Source organism: Theropithecus gelada, chromosome 6, assembly GCF_003255815.1.
Source record: "Theropithecus gelada isolate Dixy chromosome 6, Tgel_1.0, whole genome shotgun sequence".
Classification (NCBI taxonomy): domain Eukaryota; kingdom Metazoa; phylum Chordata; class Mammalia; order Primates; family Cercopithecidae; genus Theropithecus; species Theropithecus gelada.
Genome location: NC_037673.1, coordinates 139,604,287 through 139,621,833, shown reverse-complemented (window position 1 = coordinate 139,621,833; position 17,547 = coordinate 139,604,287). Strand labels below are relative to the sequence as shown.

General features: G+C 37.8%; 1 protein-coding gene across 3 annotated transcripts in view; it reads left to right on the top strand.

Moving 5' to 3' along the window:
* Positions 1-17,547, top strand: part of NR3C1 (nuclear receptor subfamily 3 group C member 1) — a 155,186-nt gene that overhangs the window by 108,161 nt on the left and 29,478 nt on the right. For 2 of the 3 annotated variants that reach the window (XM_025387500.1, XM_025387499.1), the window contains exons 3-4: positions 9,867-10,033; positions 14,842-14,958. In XM_025387500.1, coding sequence (XP_025243285.1) covers positions 9,867-10,033; positions 14,842-14,958 — 284 coding nt within the window. Of the gene's footprint in view, positions 1-9,866; positions 10,037-14,841; positions 14,959-17,547 lie in introns of all 3 variants that reach the window. The other variant, XM_025387498.1, reaches the window with a different exon arrangement.

Sequence of the window (17,547 nt, the reverse complement as noted above, 5' to 3'; positions counted from 1 at the left end):
CTTGCACTGTGTACCTGGAAAATCCGCAGACACTCAACACCACCCTGTGAAAGTAGCTGGGAGGTAGGCTGTACCCTGCAAAGTCATGGGGCAGAACTGCCCAAGACCATGGGAATTCATCTTTTGTATCAGCGTCCTGGATGTGAGACCTGAGGTCAAAGGAGATCATTCTGGAGCTTTAAAATTTGGCTATCTCACTGGATTTCACTTTCATGGGCCCTGTAACCCCCTTTGTTTTGGCCAATTTCTCCCATTTGGAACAGCTGTATTTAACCTCTGACACTGCATGGCACCCCCCCCCCCCCCCCCGCCCTTGTATCTAGGAAGTCACTAGCTTGCTTTAGATTTTATAGGCTCATAGGCAGAAGGGACTTACTTGCCTTGTCTCAGATGAGACTTTGGACTGTGGACTTTTGGGTTAATACTGAAATAAGCTAAGACTTTGGGGGACTGTTGGGAAGGCATGATTGGTTTTGAAATGTGAGGACATGAGATTTGGAGGGGCCAGGGGCGGAATGATACGGTTTGGCTGTGTTCTCACCCAAATCTCAACTTGAACTGTATGTCCCAGAATTCCCATGTGTTGTGGGAGGGACCTGGTGGGGAGGGGGTGCGGTAATCAAATCATGGGGGCTGGTCTTTCCTGTGCTATTCTCATGATAGTGAATAAGACTAACAAGATCTCATGGGTTTATCAGGGGTTTCCACTTTTGCCTCTTCCTCATTTTTCTCTTGCCACCACCATGTAAGAAGTACCTTTCACCTCCTGCCATGATTCTGAGGCCTCCGCAGCCATGTGGAACTGTAAGTCCAATTAAACCTCTTTTTCTTCCCAGTTTTGGGTATGTCTTTATCAGCAGTGTGAAAACAACTAATACAGATGACTAGTAAGGGACTAACCGCCAGGGAGCGTCTCCAGTGGATATGCTGGGCAAAGGGATGATTCACGTTCCAGGGCATAAGATCTCATTACTCAGAATTGCACAGAATTTAAAACTTATGAATTGTTTACTTCTGGAATTTTCCATTTAATGTTTTCAAACTGTTGTTGATTGCCGGTACCTGAAACTCTCAAAAGTGAAACCACAGATAAGTGGGGAGTCCTGTATGTAAAATTATTCCTTTAAATTGTTTCAGTGGATTTGTAGGGACCTGAGTGTGAAGTGAGAGCAGCAGCATCAAAACCTGAGGGAAATTTAGATAGCAAAAGAAACTCGTCTAGTATACTAGCGTGACAGAGGAACCAAGAAGTTCTCATGTTAATGTGAGAATCTAAGAATTAAAGAATTAAGCCTTTGCCTTTGAGGGAAGGAAAGGGTAGTGTGGCTTTAAATCAGGTTGAGATTGGTTCTGAGGGTTCTTTTTCCTTCCTTTATATTGATATGAATAGAGACACAACTGTTCTGCATTTCCATTTGTTTTTATAAATGTCTTTGTAGGACTTAGGAACTGCTAATTATGGAATATAAGATATACATTAGTTTGAGGAACATCTGAAAATTAGGTCAAATGACAGAGATTGTCACACAATTTTAAGACAAATGTTTTTACCTATTTGACCTAGTCTGGCAATCCCTATTTGGGCAGAAATCTTCATTTGCAGGTCATGATTGGAAGCAGGGACAGAAAAAAATTGCCACCTTTTTTGTATTATGTTACCAAGACATCAAACCTACAAAGTTCAAAGCATTATTTCTCAAGTTGAAGGCCTGGATAGACCTCAGCTTCTCAGTTCTGACACTTTATCATAGTGGAGAAGGAAGAAGATTGCTTAAGAACACTGATGTTGGTGTCAGAAAGACCTGGGTTTGAACCCTGACTTTACTAGTTACTTAGGAGGTCACTTTAGGCAACTCACGTTTTCTAAATCTTGTTTCCTCATCTATAAATGCTGAAAATAGTACCCACCTCATAGGTCTGTGGAGAGGATTAAATGGAATAATCTATACAAAGAAAGAGCTTGCATAATAGTGCCTAGTAATAGTGAGATTATACCTGTATTCTGATTATAATCTCATAAATTTAGTTGTCTCAGAGTTCTTTTGCAAAACAGATAAAGATATAAAGTATAAGTAAGCAAAATAAGTGAACATATACTGAAATTTTACAAGATGCTGGTGATATGGAGAGACCCAAGACATGGGCCCCTAAAAGAAATTATTGATAGAAACAGGATACATATACATCAAAAGGTAACATAGGATCATCTGTGCAAAGTGCTATATGGCAGTGTTTTAGGAATTCTAGAAGCTGTCATGGATCAGAAATACCATGGTGGACACTTCAGACAAGGAAAACAGATCTTAGCAAAAGCTACTCCTATCATAGGGCCTTGATAAATATTTGTGGGATCCAGGATCCCTGTAGTGATAAAGAAACTACATGGATTATGTAGGGGAGTGAGAAGACATATGACTGGAAAAATAAAAAGAACCAAATTGTGGACCATATTGAGCTTGTACTATACACAGTGGAGGAGCCCTTCAGATTTTTAATCATGTTGAGAAAAGAGTGTTAGCAGTGTGTGGGGGATAGAATGGAAAGAGAAGCCAGTGCTAGAAGGACTACTTAGTATCAACCATTGCAGTGGTTAAAGCAAGAGGTGAGGGAAGGCATGCATTAGAATGGCGGCGGTCAGAGTGGATGGGAAGGAAAAGGTCCTGACATAGTGTTACACGAAGTAATAAATAGGATGTGGAAGATGGGTTAGAATTGGCAAATCTCTGCATGTAAGTCTGGATTACTAAATATAGTGAGAGCAATTCAAATCTCTCTTTAAGAATCGAATAAAATATTTAGAAATAAGTTACTGTTGTACTTGAGGTGAACACAAATGGCATTTCAAAGATGCTCGAGATACCTTGTTGGAAACAGGCGACAACTTCACCATTGTCTCCAACATGTTCTTGCCTTCTTTGAAGATGTCATGTTCATAATTCTGAATGTCTGAACCATCTATTATCCTTGTATGCTCTTATGTATGAGGAACCATAAGGTGGGAACAAAATCCAGTCTTAATTCTAGAAATAACCATGCAATGAAAAAGTTTTCAGTCTTTGTTCTTACCATACTTGTTCTTGGTATTCTGTTTACCATTCAATGTACTATTATGGCTTCTCCTTAAAACTCGCATCCCCTAATGCAAGCCTGAGCAAACAGGACTGAGAACACACCGCCTGAGAAGGGAGTGCTTGGGGTCTCAAGACTTACTCTGTTTATCTCCATCTTTGACACTTGGTTTGAAGAACCAAAAAGGATACAGCTGTTAGGAAGTAAGTTACCCAAACACAGTGACCAAACAGTGGATTAATTCTTCCAATGAGAAAGAAATACATTATTTCTATGAAACAGATTAGACTTTAAGTAGCTTAGATAACATGATTATATTCTCTCTACAAATAAATACACAGGACCTAAGAAACCCTTTATAGATCCAAGTGTTTTCCTCTCCACTTTTCCATCCCCAAACCCGCCTTGCAAGACATGGCCAGCTTATTTGGAGTTAATTAAATCAAGACCTTCGTTTTACAGACAAGGAAACCAAGCCCAGAGACATTGAGTACTAGGCCACTGCTGTCTTACAGGTCTGAAAAATCCTTTACTGAAAATTCTCTTAATCTATTAATGTATAGGTTTTGTTGCTGTAACCCTCTCCCCAAAAGGAGTGAATATAAATGATGCAGAGTTTGGATGGCTACCTTAATATGAACCTAAAGTTGAAACCAATACAAACCTCTCTCAATAAATGCAAAGCAAAGAGAATAATCAGTCTTTCTTTGGCTTGTTAAATAAGATAAAACAGGTTCTGCTAAAACCATTTAACAGAAATATTGTGAAAGGTTTCCCCTAAAGCATTTTTCTATTTGATTTGAAAACTATTCCATAGCTTATTATCAAACAAATCAGTAATCCTTTAGCTAATGCAGAGATAAATGGGCAGTCACAAAACATAATCACCTGGTGTATGCAGCTGAGTATTTACGTTTTTCCTACTGAACAAAGATAAGAAAAATGCAGGTGACTTTAATGTGTAAAAACTACCTTTTAGTGCTAGCGCTAGAGGGAAAAAGAAATTACTGGCTCAAGCCAATCCTGTACTTGATAACTAAGCTGTATAGTCCATAGCTTGGCTTCAGCCCTGTTTTGAATCTCTTTTTGGACTTTTCTTGAGTGGACTGTTTAGGGCTGTTCAGTAGTGCAGTTGTTGCATTTTTAAGCATAGTCTAGAAGGTTTTAAAATGTTTCTGGTCCTTTTTTTTTTTTTCTTTTCCACTTTATGTTGCTTAAAGCTTTATGGCCAGGTTTTCTCATCCTCAGCATTACTGACATTTGAAGCTGGATACTCCTTTGTGGTGGGGGCTGTCCTGTGCCTTGTAGGATGGTTACAGCATCCCTCGCCTCGTCTCCCTTAGATGCCAATAGCATTTCCCCCACCGTGATAACCAAAAGTGTTTTCAGACATTGCCAAGTATCTCCTAGAGAGCAAAATTACTCTCTGTTGAGAACTGCAGTGTTATGGTATTTGCACAAAAACTGACAAGCCAATGGGAATATACCCATTCTATTGGTAGTTGTAAAAATCCAGTTATAGCAGCTGTATTTCTGGAAATTTTTTCCATATTAACACTTGCTTTCTGAGGTGGTATCTTTTTTTTTCCTCCCAGTGCATTACACTGAAAAATCGCCGATTAATTCACTTAAATTGAAGACTAAGCCAATCATGTCATTTGGGTAATAGTTGACCAACTCTGCCCCTTTCTCTGTCAGGGAAAGCCTCTAATTTAGTAAGCAATACTGTATCCTTTTGTCAAGTACATTACCACTCCTATTAGCAGTAGAGCAATTGAGACAGAGCAAGGTTAAAAGGTCACCAAGCTATTACATGGTAGAGTTAAGTTATGAATTGTAGCCTGTCTGGTTTAGAGTCTTCACTTTACTAGTCTCCATAACAGCAATTCTTCCAGTGTGGTCCATGGGGCCCTGGGAGTCTCCCCTGAAAGGGCAGACTATTTTCACAGTAACACACACTTTATTTGCCATTTCATTATGTCAACATTTGCACTGATAGTACAAAAGCAAAGATGAGTAAAACTGTTGGCATCTTAGTATACAGTAGTTAACTGTATTCACTGCCATGCACTTAAAATGTTTGAAGAAGCAAAAAAATTATTAATTACATTAAATTTCAACCCTTAAATACATGTGGTCTTTCTCATGTCACTGTGACAATATGAGAAGATGCATAATCCACTTACATCACATACAGCATTTGATAGTTGTCTCAAAGAAAAGTGTGTATAAGATTAAACAGTGAATTAACCCCCTTTTTTTCATGGAATACCATGAGAGATAAACTCTGGTTTTCAGCCTTGGGCATTTGGCGATGTTTTCCCAAAAATGACTGAAGTAAACGTAGCACTTTAGGGAAAACAACTTAAAGTATTTGTTGCCAATTGATAAAATATAGGTTTCAAGCAAAAATTAGCATTTTTGAAGACTTATATCTGCCACTGTGAGCTTGACAAATGTGACTCTTTTCTATTATGAACTATGTCAACATTTGAAAGATCTGTATAACTCAGTGAACCAGTATTTTCCAAATGACTAATGCATGATAATAGAAAATCATGCATGGGTAAAAGATACATTCAAAGTGCAAGATAGACTAACAGATTTCAGTGTAACAATCAAAAGTTCATTGATAACAGTTTTGGATTCCACATTGCAATACTAAAATCTTTAAAAAGCTAAATTGTCAAATGCTGGTGTAGTATCAACAAAAGGAAATCTATAATTACCTGAACTTAAGTTTCTGGAGGACCATTAACCTTCTGCAAGCCCACAGGGAAGACTGTAGCACTTCTCTTTCCCTGAGATCCTCCAGAAAGGAAGAATAAAAGATAATCCTTGGGGGTAGGGTAGAAACCTATTGTGTGATGATCACAAGTATGTAACAATGCTTTATATAACTCTAATATATCTAATCCACACAAACCCCCTAAAATGGTACTAATAAGGGAATAGACTCAAAGAAGTTAAGTCAGCTAGCCACTGTCACAGCTATTAGAGCACTGGAGCTAGGATTTGAACCCAGATTTGTCTGTATGTAAAGCTGATTCTCTTCGTAATAGTACTGAGACACAAGAGGCGGCTACAAAATACTCTGATACTCCTTCCTAGACCAGAGTTTCAAGGTTTGTTATCATTTGTAGCATGATACTGGATCCTCACAGTGCCTGCCTTTCATTCAGGTGCCAGGAAACATCTGCCTGAATGAATGGGTGTAATTTACCTGCACATTTTACATGCTTCTCAAGGTGTGTGATTAACTCATAATCCATCCATGACTTTCACCCGTAATCCTCCTTGTGGCAATTGCTTTGCTTGCGAGAAAATTAAGTAGACATATCTAGCTTTATGCATGGTTTTCCCTCTCTGAACTCTAACATTAAAGCTCAGCTTCAGGAATTATTCAGTTTCTACTACATTTGCCATTCTGATTGGGAACCACCAGCATTCAGGTATTCACCTGAAACAAGGCATTTTGTTCCAAGGGTTCTTCACTTAAAAGCAAGCACCCTAGCAATAGTTCATAATGGAACTTTTTAACATTCTCAGAATGTTTGGCATAGCTGTGAACACATATTGAGTAATCAATAACTATTACAGATAATGATGCCCTTAAGACCAGGACATTTAGCTTTCCCATTCAAAGGGGGTGAAATATGCACTCTTACTATAGTGTACTTTTGGTTCCTTCTGCCATGTATCCTTATCCTTAATAAAAGATGTCAATTTCATATAGTTTTCTCTTGAGTTCTGTTTTATTGTACCCTAGCCCTTTTAACAATATCAAACTTGCAACTGAATACCATTTAGCATTCATCCATTTTTTCCAGTGGTGTTCATTATAGGCCATCTTAGTCCTCCTATTTGTATGACAAAAATTGATTTTTTTCACCGATATCTGTGGTACATCTGGCAGCTTTCCATGTACTCAGTTCTTATCTGATGTAGCCCAGAATGACTGCCTGAAGGGATGCCAAAAGCCTGATTAAGATTCCAGATTTTTAGCTACTGTATTATCAATCCATTTGTTCATTTCAGTTTTACTTTCCCTTGTCATCTGTCGCTTACAGTTGAGTGGCCTAAACATGTTTTGCATATATTCCAATATCTAAGAATTTGGGAAATACGGTCCTAGGATTTAGACTTAATACCACCTATCACTTATATAATACTTACTCATAAAATCTTCAGTGTTTCTGAAAAAGAAAAAGGAACATGAACATGTATTGAAGCAGGAACTTGTAGTAGATTTTCTATGTGTTATCTTATTGTCACAACACACACACAGGTGATATCCTTCCCAGTTTACTGATGAGGAAACACAGGGGTCAAAGTGGTAGATACCTATCCAAGGTAACAGAAGCTGTGAAGTGGTACAGCTGGGATCTAAAACATGTCAACTTCACCACAGATAGGCTCCCCGATCAACCACCTGCCACGGCCTGTATGACCACATCCAGGGGTGATGACATCATTTTCACAGAGTTGTTGAGAGCTAAAACTACAAAGTACTACAAACTATTATTTAAAATATAAATACATACTATATATGCATATGTGTGTATATATAATTCCTTGGGGAAACATTTCAGAATACCGTCCTAACCTTTAATATACAGACAACTGGTTGGTCCCTAAAAATAGCTGTCAGGTGACAGAGATTGGCTGAGCAAGAATAGGAGTATCTTCAGAATAGAAGCCAGAGAGGTTTTTGCTTCCCCAACACATTGTTGCACCATTCCCTGTTCCAGGACCTTCCTACTTCTCTGTAAAACTCTGGCCCAAAGCAGCTCCTCTACATTAGTCACAAGTTTCCATTAATCAGGGTAGCCTGTTGTGGACCTACAGCAGAGTCATTTCAGGTTATTCTCTTCTGTTACAGTCTTTCAACATGTAGTCAGTCCACTCACCCAAATCTAGCAGGGAATCAATGCCTTGTAATACGGAAGCATCTAGAAATTCTTCTTAACAGTGTTCAGAGAACAATGTGAAACCCTGGGGCCTTTTCCCAGAATTAGGGTGGTGGGAATGCTGTCCTGGTGACTAAGGCTGTTAGGTAAGCAGACAGTTGGCAAGATTCAGGAAGCTTCATTTGAGGACAGAATTTAGGGGGAGCATTTGAATTTACTGGCTTAATTACTTAAGGGAACATTTATAAAAGAAATTGTCATTCTACAGTTATTACCTTTTAACTTTTATTCCTAAAGAGAACAATAGCAACAAAATATGTTACTTGATAAATGTAATTCATAACCAGACTGATAACTAGAAAAAATTTTTGTTACTTTGCTCTGTGAATTAGTTTAAATATATTTGTAATTGAAATTTACTACTGTTATTGGCTGAAATAAAAGAAAGATAATAAAGGATAACAGAGACAACTAACACCCAATTTAAGTTTATTTCTAAGTGCCATCTCTTTTAGAGAAAAGGCAAATTAAGAAAAGTTTAGAGAGAGGTACTAGTATGTTTATGAACTTGTATAGATGATAAGCAAAACAGACTTTAGTATGTAGAATTCCAGAATCAACAGGTTGCCAGCATCCATGTTTTTGAAGATTTGCTTAAGAACACAACCAAAAATGGAATAGGCAGTCTCTAATTATAAGCAGAAGGCTACAAAATCATTTTAGCTGCATAATACAGTTCTAGTTCTAAAGTCAACACGTAAGAGGAAAATTCCTTAGGAAGATACAACATTGAAAACCATTGTATCATGTAATATGAAATGCAATAATTAATTTTTCCTCCAGTAATAAAAAGATCACTGTTTCGTTGGTTTATAAAAATACATCTTTATCAGCAAATGTGGCCAAATGTTAAGAATTGGTGAATATTGGTAAAAAGTATATATCTATTGTACAATTCTTTCAACTTTTCTTTGAGATTGAAAATTTTTAAAACAACAAATTATCTTTTAAACACCTAGTAATCACTAGACCGGCACTCTTTGTGGTGAGAAAATGAAAAATGTTAGAGACTAGACTAGTAAAAGAAGCAGATTCACATTTCTATCTTTTTCTTCAGGCCAAAGAGTCATAGAGTGGAGTGGGCAGAATGGAACTCACTTTTGAAAGCCTAGTGCTTTGTCCAGTCTTACTACAAGCCAGACAGGAAGGTTATAGAAAATGTTTCTGGATCAGTCTTGTCTGAGTCATATGAAATTGTGGTTTCAGCCAAGATGATATTAGGAATTGAGAGACATGGGACAAAACTTTTAAGATTGTAAAAACATTTTGACTCTAATGGGAAACATGGGTAGAATTGTAACGACACTTGATTGAATTTTAAAAGATGCCTGTATAAGATCTTAAATTAGGAAAAAAATTATGTCCTAAGCAATTAAAGGCATAGGAGGCATCTTTTTAGGATGATGGAAATATCCTCTCTCCTGATTGTGATAGTAGTTATGTGACTATTTAACGAAAGCCATAAATTATAGATTTAGAAAACAGTCAATGTTATTATGTATGATACCTTAATAAAGGTGATTATAAAAATAAACAAATCCTAAGCATCTTAAAAAAAAAAAAAAAAAAAACAAAAACACGAAGTGAACCAGAACCACACCATTCTATTTTGGAGACACTTCAAAAGAAATGACCTCATTCTTAATTTTGTTTAAAGAAGAATATAACATGATTTGAATATATTTAGATAGGATATTTTAGTGCCTGCTAGCACTTGAAGCCAGAGTTCAGTGTGCGCATTCTGACTATGAGGTGAGAAGCTAAGAGAACTGTATTTTGATATTTCTTTGACAGTTAAATCATAACACTGTTCTTCCCCTTCTTTAGCCCCAGCATGAGACCAGATGTAAGCTCTCCTCCATCCAGCTCCTCAACAGCAACAACAGGACCACCTCCGAAACTCTGCCTGGTGTGCTCTGATGAAGCATCAGGATGTCATTATGGAGTCTTAACTTGTGGAAGCTGTAAAGTTTTCTTCAAAAGAGCAGTGGAAGGTAGTGTGTGTTTTGAAGAGTTTTATTTTTCCTCTACTTGGTTTTCATTTCTCAGGGTGGATTTTGAAATTTCCATTATATGCAAAGCCCATGAAGGCTAAATATCAGTTAAGAGGGGAGAGGAGGGTGGCTTCTAGGTCCTCTAATGTGCAGTAAATTATTTAAAACAACACCACAAAAAGATCTAGAATAAAATAGAAAAGTATAAGTTGATGTCTGGGAGTTTGGTCAGGGAGCATAAGGTAACACTATAAGAAAGTACTATCGTATGAAATGATGGTGTTAAGTTTGGGCATAACATAATGTTCATTGCGTTAGAAATATGGGTTTTAACTTCCATAAGCTAATAGATTTCAAAGTCACCACCTATACTGGCCTGGCAAAAATGTGAGACACAGTGAGAACTGCGACAGGAAAAAAAAAGACATTCATTTCATTTCTTATTCATTTTTTTTCTATTAAGCCAGGGCACTGTGCTAAGTGGTATAAATACCAATAAGACCTGATCCTTACCCTCTGGGAAGTCACACTCCACTGAAGTGAAAGATGAGTTAACAGTGACAAGGTGCAGAGATTATAATTTGGAGGAGGGAGAGAGAAACTCGGCCTGAGGAGGTCAGGAAAGGTATTTTAGAGAAAGTGATTTCACTATATAAATGTTGTATTAATATAAATCTTACTTTGTTATGGATTCAGACTGCTGACAGGGCAACAGCATTATCTTCCTAAAGGAGAAATTCATTCCACAGCAAACCTATTAGAAGAGAGTCTAAAATTTCCTAATATTACCAGTGACTCCTCTTGGAAAAAAAATAGTCATATAATTTAGTTATTTCTAAAGTTTGAAAGCAGTGTGGCCTAAAGCTGTGATTATATTAATTTTTAAAGAAACATATTTATTATTCATTCACTGTATGAGGATTATTATTTGTCTCATGTTGTGTTTGCATATCCATGAGAGTTAGATGAGTCATTTTCTTTTGTTTTACTTTTTAATACATTAGCAAATTATAAAATTACTCATATTACACCACAGAGGTTACAAGGATGCCAGCTTTGGCCAGTGTAGTAGTCCCACCTATTGATTAGAGTCAAAAGTAAAGCCCAGCCCTGCCTAGTGCAATGCTCTTAATAAAGTGGATGTTATTTAACACATACGCAAAAGACGGAAGCATCTTCGTGTCCTCACTTTACTACTCGCTTTCTTAACTGCCTAAGTATTTCCATGATATAAATGCAGTGATAATAGTAAGACAGTCCCTGACTTAACGATTTTTCAACTTTTATGATGGTGGGAAAGTGATATGCATTCAGTATGCTCCTCGACTTACAGTGGGGTTGCCTCCAGGTAAACCCATTGTGAATTGAAAATATCTTAAATCGAAAAATGCACTATTAACTTATAATGGGTTTACTGGATGTAACTTTGTCTTAAAGAGCATTGTACTGTATGTAATAAATACTGACAAACTGATTTTTGAAGGTGAATTTCACAATGGCTATTAAAAATGTTTACTTTCCTCCATTTGAATTAAAATTGTTCTTTAAAACAGTACAAATTCAGATGCTTATAGAGACCAACTATGTGTCATTTTGGCTAAATGTAATACAGTTGTGGGGAGGAGGGCACGTGTTAGTATTAGAGAGTGCACACATGCCCTACCCAAAAGCATCCAAGTGCAATTAGAACAGAAAACAAAGCTAAACATACCTCCCTTATAGAAGACCAGTTCAGGCCATATACCCTCTGTGCTTAATCCCTGCTTTAAAATTAAATTCCTATACTGTTTTTAGGTAAAATTTAATTGACTATTAGCTATACTATTAAATGTTTGTTATTTAAGTATTTAAGTGAAGTATGATGGTGAGATTACATGATTAATAAGAAAGGTTAAATTGTAGAGTATGTTAAGTTTTTGCTCTGTTTCTTCCTTTATTTGGATTTTAATGTTCTCAAAAAGCCCTTTACAGCTCTAAAATTCTGCAGTCCTTTGATAACCTAACTCAGCAATTCTTCTGTTTTTCTATCCAGACACAATAGAAATATGCCTTAAAGCCCAGATACATATTTTAGAACACTTTCTTAAACAATTATAAAGATGCAACTTGTATTGTTTACATCATACACTTAGGACTCCATTCTTAATACCTGCTAGAATTATAGGTTATCCCTCAAAATTGGCATAGTATAATATGGTTATTAGCAAGTTGTTGCACTTTATTTGGAGCTTTGCACTAGGCAGGGGTGGGCTTTACTTTTGACTCTAATCAATAGGTGGGACTACTACACTAGCCAAAGCTGGCATCCTTGCGGTCTCTGTGGAGTAATGTGAGTAGTGTTATAATTTACATCCACCATAACAAATGATCCAAGAGAGTATGTGATCAATGCAGCATAACTACTCTCTTTTATTACCTGATTTCACACGTAACATGCCATCACTTCTGCCGTATTTTATTGGCCACATAGACCAATCCTGGTGAAGGACGAAAAGGGACTACACAAGACCATGCATTCAAGGAGGCAGAGATCACTGGGGGCCATCTTGGGAGGCTGGCTACCACACCTACCATAAATAGAAAACCAGAATTACTTGCCAAAAATAGATTTTAACCACACAAATAAATACCATGTAAACAAAATAATGTCACAAAATTTCAGCTGACTTGAAGACTCATCTTTCTATTAGATAGAAAGGGAACTTACCAAGTAGTAGAAGACATAGGAACTCCAAAATAAGATGTCTCATTGTCTTATCAGAAGGGTTGTCAGGAAAATGGGCTGGGCACTGTGGCTCACACCTATTATCCCAGCAGTTTGGGAGGCCAAGATGGGAGGATTGCTTGAGACCTGGAGTTTGAGACCAGCCGGAGCAATATAACAATTCCCTGTCTATACAGGAAAAAAACAAATTATCCAGGCGTCGTGCCTGTAGTCTCAGCTACTCAGGAAGCTAAAGAAGGAGATTCAGGCTGCAGTGAGCTATGACACACCACTGTACTCCAGCCTAGGCGACATAGCAAGGACTTGTCTAAAAATAAATAAACAAATAAATGAGTCAAGGAATGAATGAATGGATTGACAGGAAATGACTATTAGCTGTACGTGGCCATGTGTTGTGAAATAGTGAATACTAGTTAAAACTCCTCATTTTATAGATAAGAAACAGATAGATAGACGTGTCCAACTTCATGCTAATAACCACAGAGGGCTATTTTTATCTTATGAAGGTACAGTGCCTCTGATCCTATAGCTCAGAGTCTTAGCTGCACAAAAGACATACCTGGGGCCGGGCATGGTGGCTCACGCCTATAATCCCAGCACTTTGGGAGGCCGAGGCGGGTGGATCAGAAGGTCAGGAGATCGAGACCATCCTGCCTAACACAGTGAAACCGTCTCTACTAAAAATACAAAAAATTAGCCGGGCGTGGTGGCGGGCGCCTGTAGTCCCAGCTACTCGGGAGGCTGAGGCAGGAGAATGGCATGAACCCAGGAAGTGGAGCTTGCAGTGAGCCGAGATGACGCCACTGCAGTCCAGTCTGGGAGACACAGCGAGACTCCATCCCAAAAAAAAAAAAAAAAAAAAAAAAAGACATACCTGGGATACAGAAATCAATATTGGCATAATGTGCACATCCTGACATTTCAGTTGGATATAAACAAAACTTTGGAATTTTTCATTATAAGTGGGTGATTTTTTTTCTATTTTTTTCTTCTGGTAACTGTGGGACAATGATTTAGAGATTCCTTATAAGGTATAACTTTTTTGTATTATAACTGCTTCAACAATGGATGTATCCATTGATCCTACTTTTGCTTTATAGGAGATAGAATTGGGTTAGTGCTTCCATTTTGCATCCAAGTAAAGAAGCTGGGAAACTTATAGAGTACAAAAAGAAATTGAAACAGCTGGTACAGATATTTGGCATTGGAGAGCAGCTCTGAACAAAGGTGAATTATAGTCCAGTCGTCAATTTTGTGGCCTATTCTTTACAAAGAATTGAACCTGATACAGTTAACCATCTTCCCCAAACTATTATGTGTTTAAATCTGTCAGCCAGGCACGGTGGCTCATGCTTGTAATCCTAGCACATTGGGAAGCTGAGGCGGGTGGATCATGAGGTCATGAGATCGAGACAATCCTGGCTAACATGGTGAAACCTTGTCTCTACTAAAAATACAAAAAGTAGCCAGGCGTGGTGGTACGCACCTGTAATCCCAGCTACTTCAGGAGGCTGAGGCAGGAGAATCGCTTGAACCCGGGAGGCAGAGGTTGCAGTGAGCTGAGATCATGCCACTAAACTACTACACTCCCAGCCTGGGCGACAGAGCAAGACTCCATCTCAAAAAAAAAAAAAAACCACCATCTGTCAAACTGTTTAAAACACAGTTTGTCAAAAAAGTAGTTACCCTTGTTGGGTACTGGCTGGAATTGGGCAGAAAGGGGGCTTGTTGGGGTACTGTTCTGTTTCTTGATCTGTTAACCTGATTACATAAAGGTTCTTGGTTTGTAAAAATTTATTAAGTGGTTCACTGATGATTTGTGTACTTTTTTTAATATGTGAATACTGCAGTAAGGTATTTTATTGCACTGTTTTCAGTTTGTTGAACAGAAAAAGGGAGACTCTTTTTGTTGTTGTTTGATCTCTCGACCTCATAATGGCAATGTGGGCAAGAACACTTCCCTAATCAATACCTGTGGGTGCCTTGGTTACATTCCACCGGAAACAAAAACAGATAGAGGCTCTCCATAAAAAATATCTTTGAAGACCTGTGAAACTTTAATAGTGCCTTTTATTCCATATAGGACAGCACAATTACCTATGTGCTGGAAGGAATGATTGCATCATCGATAAAATTCGAAGAAAAAACTGCCCAGCATGCCGCTATCGAAAATGTCTTCAGGCTGGAATGAACCTGGAAGGTAATGTAAATATCTGAAAGCAGTTGTTTGTCTCTGTAGCTTATAAAAATTTATCATTTTACTTTTGAAGATACAAGCAAGCAGATGTAATAATGTAGTCAGTTCAGTATATATATGCTTGACTAGCATAATGTTACTGCCCAATAAAAATGGGAACTTTTTTTCATGAGTGTGTCATATTCTGTTTATCCACTAGTTCTTACACACACTGAATTCAGTACAGCCAGACTATATACGAAGAAAGGAAATTATGTAATAATGAAACTTATACAACATGCAGCAACTTTATTATTCTTACTCCTTTTTTCAACCTCAAAACTGTTCCCTAAGTTTGGGAATGTTTCTGTTTCATACATATTTACATGTCCATTTTTCTGTTTGCCTTTTAAAAGCACACCTTTTACTTGGAGATCTATGTTTTATTACAGATCTTCAAAGGGGGTGTCGGGGGAAGAAACCTCAAGGAAGAACTGGATGGGTTTTGTTTTGGTTTTCAAGTAAAGAAGAAACCTGGGCCGGGCGCAGTGGCTCACACCTGTAATCCCAGCACTTTGGGAGACCAAGGCAGGCAGATCATGAGGTCAAGAGATCGAGACCATCCTGGCTAATATGGTGAAACCTTGTCTCTACTAAAAATACAAAAATTAGCTGGGCATGGTGGCGTGCACCTGTAATCCCAGCTACTCAGGAGGCTGAGGCAGGAGAATTGCTTGAACCCAGGAGGCAGAGGTTGCAGTGAGCCGAGATCATGTCATTGCACTCCAGCTTGGCAACAGAGCAAGACTCTGTCCCAGGGGGAGGAAAAAAAAAAAGAAACCTGAAACTAGTTATAAGTTAGAGTTTCATATCCCTGTTTATATAACAAGTTGTATAATTAACACTGATCTCAGCATTAAAAAATTTTCCTCTGAAAAAAGTTTGGAATTCTGCTGTGGTTGAAATTGCAAGTTCTGTGAAGGTAGTGTGATCTAATAACACATATGCTTAGTATTTATTGTGAGATTAGCACTTTTATTCAACAAATACGCACCAGCGAGGCAGTAACTAGATATAAAATGAGTAAAATGGTGCCTGTATTCAAGCAGTTTACTGGCTAGTTAGGTTGCAGAATCAGTCACAAAATAGCATGGCACACCATAGAGAGCATAAGGCCACAGGAACAAGAGGAAGGTCACCTAGTTCCTTGGAAGTCAAGGAAGAAGTAACATTGAATTTTAAATCTACCAGCTGAGTAGGAATTAGATAGATGAAAAATAAGGGCAGAGACATGATCAGATTTGTATTTTACAAAGACTGATCTTACATGGAGAGACCAATTAAATGAATATGGCAGTCCTCCAGATAAGAGATGGCAGGCAGTACTGAGAGAGAATGGAAACCATGTGGTTCTTTTTATGATTATGATGATTATTGTTATTTTAGAGACAGAGTCTAACTCTTGTCACCCAGGCTGGAGTGCAGTGGCATGAACATGGCTCACTGCAGCCTTGAACTCCTAAGACTCAAGCCATCTTCCCACCCCATAGGGTTACAGATGTACACTACCACACCCAGCTGATTATTTTTTTAATTTTTTTTTTTAGTTTTTTGTAGAGACAAAGGAGTCTTGCTATGTTGCCCAGGCTGGTGTCTAACTCCTGGCCTTAAGTGATCCTCCCAATGTGGCCTCCCAAAGTGCTGGGATTACAGGTGTGAGCCACTGCAACTGACCTATGTGGTTCTTTTGATAGGAGAGACTAATTGTTGGTGCTATCTAGCACATACTGTGTATGTACATCTTGGTAAACAGAAAATAGATTTATGGGTATGACTATGAAGAGTCTAATTCCCCAAACCACACACACAACTCTATCTAGGTTTGCCCAGGCTATTTAAACTTAACTGCAGAGTGTCAGCATGTTAAACACTGATTTACATAAAATGATAACTGCCCACTTTCTTGTAAATGTTATAAAAACTGCAGAGATTAACTAAAAAATGCACACAGAAGTTTGCTTTCAGTTCCCCAAGGGTAGTTTATTTTTGTTATAAATACAGTATTCCCCACTTTTTTAGATACCAGATCTCTGTCCAGATTTTACCAGTTTCATCTTGCTGCTTTCTAATCTCCTATGTATGTAATATACTTTGACCATTTAAATATATATTAAGACACTTGAGTTTTTAGTGCCTTTGGGTTATTTTCTCTGGTCCCAGTTTTCTCTAATATTCATTTTTTCATTTTAGCTATTTTATATTTAGAAATAGATTTTGAATGAAGCTCAAAGGACAAACCCAAATAAAATTTTGTTGTACCTCTAATATATTGTGGTTGCTTACCCAGTAACATTTTTATATGCTTTTCTGAATACATGTGAAGTTTAAGGTCTTTGGAGCTTTAAGCATATAATGTTTTTCTGGGCAATTTCTCCCTATCTAAACTACAAGGAACTTCTTTCATCAAAACAAAAAAGATACATCAACTACAAAGTAATGATTTTGATGGACTAGGCTATGAAATTTGTCTGTTTTTTCCTCCCTCTTACAGTTTAATAGCAATTGCAGTGCCCTTTGCCCTTACTGCACTAGAAGACGACCCAAGGCAATGAC